Source organism: Triturus cristatus, chromosome 2_2 (assembly GCF_964204655.1).
Source record: "Triturus cristatus chromosome 2_2, aTriCri1.1, whole genome shotgun sequence".
NCBI classification, from domain to species: Eukaryota; Metazoa; Chordata; class Amphibia; order Caudata; family Salamandridae; genus Triturus; species Triturus cristatus.
Window position 1 is genome coordinate 706,227,263 of NC_140582.1, and position 8,461 is coordinate 706,235,723.

Here is an 8,461-nt window from a genome sequence, read left to right on the forward strand (position 1 = left end):
TACATACGCTTTAAAAAAATTAAACGCGACAGCCCAACTTCAGAATCTCCGATTTCGTGAAGGCGGTGTCTGAAGTTAAAGCAGAACTTCCTAGACTTTGGTGTGGGTTCCTTCCGCTTCCTGTGCTTTGCCCTTTAACACCAGCCAATAGGCTTCCAGAAGCAAATGCGGGAATTGCAAAAAGTCAGTGTATTACCTTATATGGAATATGTTGGCGCATGCGCAGAAAGCATCCAACTGGTAGTGGCGGAGAGAATCCCCGGTACCGGGAAAGGCAACGTTTAGAAACAGAGGAAGGCTGTACAGTCCCCCTAGCAGGATGACCATTCCCGGTCCATCGCCGCGGTTTTAGTTTGAGCCTGCCCTGTGTTAGGATGCTGGGACCGCAGCAAGGCTCCCCCGGGGGTGGCGGTGGCAGCAGCCCAGTTGGAGTAGAGGAAGATCGCACCATACTTGCTTCGTATGTGGAGCAATACCTGGACTGCATCGAATCGCTGCCGCTTGAGATTCAGCGCAGCGTCTCTCTGTTGCGGGAGATAGACACGCGTTACCGAGGTAAGGAGGAAGCGCTTGCGCCGTGTGCGAGCAGCGTAAATAGTGTTCAGCTTACAACAGGTTGTGGGTGTCATCCCGGGGCTCACAACTAGAGTGGCATAGGTCCCCACGTCATACCTAGCTCATTACTATAGTGGCCGTCGGAAACTCCCCACACATCATCCTGGAGACTGGGTGTTTGAAGTGCTCGGTGTATGTATCCACATCCAGTGTCCTCAGAACTATGGGGAAATGCGCTTTCCAGTGTCTCGCCGCTCTGCTACACATCACGACCCACAAAGAGCCGGATATGTTCTTCTCTGGCTGTCAGATGCGATGTGGCAGTGGTGATTTTGAATACCGATGGTGAAGCCTCGTTACTCCGTATATGATTTTAATTTTGGAGACGCAGTTTTGTTTTCTTTATGATCCGTTGCACATTGTTGCAAGTGAATTGGTGGTTAGGGCTGTGATAGGCAACGAGAAAACCCTCGACTGAAGTCTGTATTTATAGCATCAAATCCGCCATTTTGACAGCACAGCATAAGTCTCTGTGTTTAGTCGGGTCGCCTGTGGGCTTGTGGCTAATGGTTTCCTGGAGAACGGGGGCTCTCCACTTTTTCAGTGGTTTTAGTTTAGCTGTGTGCTTTATCTTAAACTGTGTTTCGGTGTTTGATTGTCTGGTGTTTGGTGTTCAAGTGGCTTTGTGGGGATGAGACCAGAGGGTCTTCGTGGCCTGCAGCTTGTTTAGGAGGAGTTTTATTTCTTGGCCTTTAATACGACATGCCGCTTGAGCTCCTACCGTGATGCATGTTGTGGTTCCTAAATATGTGTTTTTTGTTCTCTGATGTACTGTTTACGACGTTTTATTCTTAGGATAAATGGTTTTTTTTTCGGTCTGAAGCGGCCTGGTGGGGCTGGCGGTCTTCGTGTATCTAAGGTTGCTCAGTAGTTTTATAGTAGCCAGTTTGCTAAATACGAATGTCAGGCTCTTGCACGAGAGTCGAAGATCTGGCTTCTGTTGTGTCAAGCGTGGATTTCGGTACTCGAAATCAGCGGTGTCAGTCTAAAGAACGGAGCCTGGGCTGTGTTGGTGGTAGTTACTTTCAGGGCTCCCTTTCTGCTCTGTAGGAGTCCTCTTGAATTTCTGCGTTGAGAGTGAAGTACTTGACGTCACTTTCAGTTGGGCCGGAAGTTGAATAGACACCCCTGGTTGCTTAGTTACCTGTAAACGTAGTGGCGGCCATTTTGGTACGGGTAGTTGCTTGTAAGTTTCTTTGCAGTGTGTAGGAATAACGCGGAAGTAAAGTGACTGCTTGTCGAACATTTCACTACACCGTACCTTTTGGAATTACTTATAATTCTGAGCCCGTTTCCTATACCAAATAACACGGACACGATTGGATGAGACTGTACAAATCTGTGCCCGAAACACTCTTCACGCCTACCTTATTTGGAAAGATTTGTCTAAATGTTTATGCGTTTTAAACATGTTGTCCTCTTACCTTCTAAATACGTTTTTTCCCCTGCAAATCCGTTTCGTTGCAGAAGTCTTTCTTTTCAGTGATTCCAACTTTGGCCTTTATAATGCCTCCTTCAGTTTATCATCATACTTGTTGACTAAATGTAAGTTATTGGGAGAAAAGACATAGGGGCATACTATCAAGCACTGCGTTAAAATTATCGCCGCTTTAGCGGCAGTTTACTGCCGCTAAAGCGGCGATAATTTTAACGCAGTGCTTGATAGCCGCAGAGAATTCCCATAGGAGCCCATGTTGACACCAGAACATGGGCTTCTATGGGAATTCTCTGGCATATTATCAAGCCCATTATCGCCGATAATTGTAACGCCGTTTGTTGATAATATGCCCCCAAGTCTCTCACCCCTCTCTACCAGTCACATGCGAAAATGGATGACATCTATGAAAGAATGGGCAGCTATTCTAAGAGGAGTGCTGCACATTATATCTAGCATTACCTAACATTAACGACTTGGCTGGGTTATGGTGGCCAACTTTCCATTATCTGTTTGTGTGATCGTAGACATCAGAATGTGTTTGTTAAGGTGTGGGGGGGGGGGGGGGGGCTGTGGCGGCGAGGCGGCATCTTAAAATGTATAACCCAGCCGAAGATTGAATTTACCGCCCACGATCTTACTATTGATACTATAGTTGAGTTCTGATACCTTTACCACCTCCTGAAGTAAGCTTTTACAGCTTGCTGTTGCAACTTCCGGGAGACGCGTTGAGAAATTTTACAACTCGGACATCCGAATGGAATTTGTCTGTAGCTTTGAAACTCCACAAATAAATCTCGATATATACATCTACCATGCATACTGTTCGATAAACACCACCAGCTACAAGACCTGGTCCAGTGGGTACTTTATAGCAATGCAACTAGGATACTTGACATCTAATCCCAGCTTTACCACTCAAACTTAATATGCTGCAAATAAACACTTTATTCTCAAGTTGGACATGGCCCATAACACAGTGGCATTTTCCTTCAAAAGGGCAGTCTCTTGGCCTTGCCATCAGAATCGCTGCTACTTCAGTTGTAGTCTAGCTAGGTGTGGTGTAGTGGGCTAGTTGGAAACTGTGAAACCTGGACACATGCTTTGTAATCCTGGCCCCTCCATTTGGCCAAATTGTGTGCTCTTGGGCAATCACTTTCAAATGTATTCCTCTGCTCCCTTTTTGGCAAGATTGGGATTTAATTTGTTCAAATTTGAGTATAAACTGGTAGTAAGCGTTTGGTTAAAAATGAACTGAATTTTACTTGAAAGAGAGAAGTGCTCGGGCTCATGATATAGTCACCAAAAGCAATGCTGCGAATATGCAGCCTTTGCAGCAAGTAGCAGTGTGCTGCAGTTTGGAGTGTACTATTTAACAAACTGTTCGATCCTGGGCAAATCATACTCTTCCTATGTCTCTCCCCACTTATCAGTATGTCAGCACTTTGAAGCAGGTTTAATGTAAGAAATAAATACCAAATGCATACTCGTAAAACACACCCGGAGCATGTGTTTTTTAAAATTAAAACAGTGGGGCTGTTTAACAGCAGGTGGCTGAATTTACATCTCAGCAGCTGAACCTGATCCTGAAGCTGCAATGTGTGGGGCTCCTCCACCCTCATAGCCATCGATGGGCACCTCTTTCACAGCTCACAATGGGCTGAAAGAGTGAGACTTGTTCTTTGAGAAGGTTAAAACTGTGAGAGCAAAAATGCAGGACAAAGGACATCCCGCAGTGCCGGCAGTATAATGGTTGGCCACAGTACGATGGTCACATAGTGGGTAAACGATGTAATGAAATGCCCTATATATTTTTTATGATCCTTGATGCACTTGCTGCTGAGGCTCGAATATAGTAATCAAAGAAAAAGTTTATTTTTTCAAAACATAACCTATTTATGTTCCTTAAGCTTGTGGATTAATAGATTACCTTTTTTTCTGGTGTTTAACTTCCACCTGCTAGAGCCGATTATTCTAGAAGGGGCACTGCCCATTTTTTTCATGTTTAGATGTTCCCATGTGTGTGTGTGATGTTTTTTTTTTTTTTTTTCTTTAACTCTGGCTTGAGTATATTCTCACATAAGTAAAGACTGGGTTGAGGAAAACTAATGACGAGGGAATTATTTAATTTTTTATAATATTTATTACTCTTCCACATTTTCCTCATCCCAGTCCTCTCTTCGCCCTCCCTCCCTTATTTGTACTCGGGACATATTCCGTTTTGTCTTATTAAACTTTGGAATCAGTGTTGTCTGTTTGGGATTGGGAGGAGATATGTAGGGGGCAACTCCGAGGGGACACAGTAGACTGGTAAGAGGGACTGTTCCGAGTGAAAGGAAAGTCTTCCTTCCCAGTTAATGTGAAGGGGTAGTCTGTCTATGGAGGTTTAATGCCACACTTTAGTAGGGAGGGGAACAAGGGAAACCTGGAATTGGAGAAATAAAGATTATCAGTAAGTAATTCATGACCACGTAGGGAACCTCAGCCAGCAATCGGAGCAGAATGACCCTCCTCCTCTCGACAGTTAAAGAAAAACACATCATGACAATCACTAATTCAAACCTCTGCAAGTATCCCATTCACACATGACCTCAGAACGCTGAAATGTAAATCCAAACAACTTACAATTCTGTTGGCAAGCAAACAGGACCAATTGTAGCCTCTTAAGCACTTGTCTCTCAGTGGTAACGATGGAGAGCAGTCACAGGCTTCTCAGGGAGGTAGTGTGGGGATGTATCAAGCTCTGCACTCAACAGTCGCCCTACAGCATAATAAATAGATTGTCATAAGGGCGGGGGCAGGCATGTTTCTCAAATCATGTTTAAAACCTATCACTTTTAATAAATACATAACTAAAACGTGAAGTGGTAGCATGCTGTCATTGCTAATCAGCAGATTTTACATTGAAGGGGCCACATAATTTCCCACTGAAATGCGGTTTTACAGATAAAACGATATAGTGCACAAACATTAATATTTGGAGATGGAGTTTAGTAAATATTTGTCGTTTGCACATCACCAACAGTGTTCTGGATTTTTTGCTAATATTTAAATCTTCGTTTGCATCACACTTCTCAATTACAAAAAAGGGGCTTTCGTAATTCCTGACATATTTTGAAATTCTTGTACTATTTATTTACAACCTATTTGAATGTTGTGTTAGAAAATAATACTGACATCTTACAGCCTTTTGTTTCACAATGATTGTCAGAGAGCTCACTTGACAAAAACCTCTAACTGTAGTAAGAGTAAGGAAAAATAAACTCAATTTTCCAAGCAGCAATTATTAAAAACTCAAACTTACATTTTACCTCTTTTCTTGAAAATACAGCTAATGTGTCAAGATGAAAACAAGATTTAAAGGCATCATTATTGCTCATTCACTTTCGGAATGAACATAACACCTGTTCCTTTTCAGACTGTTCACTAGCCAGAAGGGGCCAGTAGGTGCTAAAAATAACTTGACCTGATAACATCTGACTTGCCATTGCAAGTGAGCGAGTAGATTTTTCGTGGCCTCTGTTGGGATCACTCCGTTTAGACTAGCTTGCTTTGCTGCTGGTGGCCCTTGCGGGATCACAGGGTGGTGGTGCTCTCCAATGTCGCATGCTCAATGCTAACTGTCAGCGGCTAGGGCTGTGCATGTCCAGTAGATTGGTGCTGTGTGTTCTAGTCTTGCTACCAAATTGCAGAACGTGGGCAGATCTGAGGTACAACAATTTTAAGTCATGGTGATGCAGTATTTTCTGGCACACGCCTGGTCAGTGACACACATTAGTTGTGGTCAGGGTTGCAAAGGCACAGTGATACTGGCACTGGCTATCTGCTTAAAAAAGACAGCAAATTGATCCAAGAGTATGCCATTCATTCTCTTGTGAGTCTGGAGGATGGACCATCAAGCTCCATGATCAGCTGCTTCTGTTCACCCTAGTAGTCTGCTCCTCCTGTGGGGTTGGCTTGTTCCTTCCTGCTGCTCTTCACAAATCCGCTTCCAGGTGCTTCAGGGCAGGGAGACAGATTTTCCTTACAGTTCCGGCTCCATGTGATGAACCCGCACCTTTTGGAAGTTAGGGGTCAGAGAAACCAGCTCTGGTTACACTGCAGTCCTGTGGTTACTCTGTAGATTTTCCCTTCCTTGATCTTAGAGATCTTGACATTAGAACAAGAAGTGGGCCGCTGCTTCCACTCTCATACAGGTACAACAGACTGGGGATGTGTATTCTCTGTCTGCTCTTTCAGGACCAGTTGAGTTCTCTCTTCTTTCATGTGTCCCTCCAAGGCTGTCTTCCAGAAGCAATCTTTGTGTAGAGCAGGGGTACTCACAAACTTTCTCTTGGGGGCCAAATTTACAGTGTGGTTTGTGGCCGAGGGCCGCACCTTGGGGGCGGGGTCATTGGGGAGGGGGCGGGGCTAGAGCAACAAAAAAAAAACTGTGACCATGAGGTGGAACACAGGTCCCTGCAGCGGACGCCTTCGTCCACTGAGCCACCGGACCCGGCATACACATATCTCTCTCTCTATCTCCCTCCCTCCTCTGTCTCCCTCCCTCCTCTGTCTCCCTCCCTCCTCTGTCTCCCTCTTCCCTCTGTCTCCCTCTTCCCTCTGTCTCCCTCTTCCCTCTGTCTCCCTCTTCCCTCTGTCTCCCTCTTCCCTCTGTCTCCCTCTTCCCTCTGTCTCCCTCTTCCCTCTGTCTCCCTCTTCCCTCTGTCTCCCTCTTCCCTCTGTCTCCCTCTTCCCTCTGTCTCCCTCTTCCCTCTGTCTCCCTCTTCCCTCTCCTCTGTCTCCCCTCTTCCCTCTTCCCTCTGTCTCCCTCTTCCCTCTTCCTCTGTCTCCCTCTTCCCTCTTCCTCTGTCTCCCTCTGTCTCCCTCTTCTGTCTCCCTCTGTCTCCTCTTCTGTCCCTCTGTCTCCCTCTTCCCTCTCCCTCTGTCTCCCTCTTCCCTCTGTCTCCCTCTTCCCTCTCCCTCTTCTCTCCCTCTTCCCTCTCCCTCTGTCTCCCTCTTCCCTCTCCCTCTGTCTCCCTCTTCCCTCTCCCTCTGTCTCCCCTCTTCCCTCTCCCTCTGTCTCCCTCTTCCCTCTCCCTCTGTCTCCCTCCTCCCTCTCCCTCTGTCTCCCTCTCCCTCTGTCTCCCTCTGTCTCCCTCTCCCTCTGTCTCCCTCTTCCCTCTCCCTTCCTGTCTCCCTCTGTCTCCCTCTCCCTCTGTCTTCCTGTCTCCCTCTTCCCTCTCCCTCTGTCTCTGTCTCCCTCTTTCCCTCTCCCTCTGTCTTCCTGTCCCTCTTCCTCTCCCTCTCCTCTGTCTTCCTGTCTCCCTCTTCCCTCTCCCTCTGTCTTCCTGTCTCCCTCCCCTCTCCCTCTGTCTCCCTCTTCCTTCTCCCTCTGTCTCCCTCTCCTCTCCCTCTCCCTCTGTCTCCTCGTCTCCCTCTTCCCTCTCCCTCTGTCTCCCTCTGTCTCCCTCTTCCCTCCCTCTGTCTCCCTCTCCCTCTGTCTCCCTCTCCCTCTGTCTCCCTCTCCCTCTGTCTCCCTCTTCCCTCTGTCTCCCTCTTCCCTCTGTCTCCCTCTCCCTCTGTCTCCCTCTCCCTGTCTCCCTCTCCCTCTGTCTCCCTCTCCCTCTTCTCTCTTCCTCTGTCCTCCTGTCTCCCTCTTCCCTCTCCCTCTGTCTTCCTGTCTCCCTCTTCCCTCTCTTCCTTCTCCCTCTTCCTCTCCCTCTGTCTTCCTGTCTCCCTCTTCCCTCTCCCTCTGTCTTCCTGTCTCCCTCTTCCCTCTCCCTCTGTCTTCCTGTCTCCCTCTTCCCTCTCCCTCTGTCTTCCTGTCTCCCTCTTCCCTCTCCCTCTGTCTTCCTGTCTCCCTCTTCCCTCTCCCTCTGTCTTCCTGTCTCCCTCTTCCCTCTCCCTCTGTCTCCTCTCCCTTCCCTCTCCCTCTGTCTCCCTCCTGTCTCCCTCTTCCCTCTCCCTCTGTCTCCCTCTTCCCTCTCCTCCCTGTCTCCCTCCCTCCCTCTGTCTCCCTCTCCTCCTCTCGTCTCCCTCTCCCTCTCCTCTGTCTCCTCTTCCTCTGTCTCCCTCTCTCTCCCTCTGTCTCCCTCTCCCTCTGTCTCCCTCTCCCTCTGTCTCCCTCTTCCCTCTGTCTCCCTCTTCCCTCTCCCTCTGTCTCCCTCTGCCTCTCCTCTGTCCCCCTCTCCCTCTGTCTCCCTCTTCCCTCTCCCTCTGTCTCCCTCTTCCCTCTCCCTCTGTCTCCCTCTTCCCTCTCCCTCTGTCTCCCTCTTCCCTCTCGTCTCCTCTCCCTCTGTCTCCCTCTTCCCTCTCTCCTCTCCTCTGTCTCCTCTCCTCTCTCTTCCTTCCTCCTCTGTCTCCCTCTTCCCTCTCCCTCCCTCTTCCTTGTCTCCCTCTTCCCTCTCCTCTGTCTCCTTTCCCCCTCTG

General features: G+C 47.9%; 1 protein-coding gene across 1 annotated transcript in view; it reads left to right on the plus strand.

Annotated features, from left to right (window-relative positions):
- The first annotated feature begins 210 nt into the window (after positions 1-210).
- ING2 (inhibitor of growth family member 2) overlaps positions 211-8,461 on the plus strand; it is a 15,052-nt gene continuing 6,801 nt past the window's right edge. The window contains exon 1 of the mRNA XM_085641887.1: positions 211-555. Coding sequence (XP_085498013.1) covers positions 375-555 — 181 coding nt within the window. The 5' untranslated portion in view covers positions 211-374. The remainder of the gene's footprint in view (positions 556-8,461) is intronic.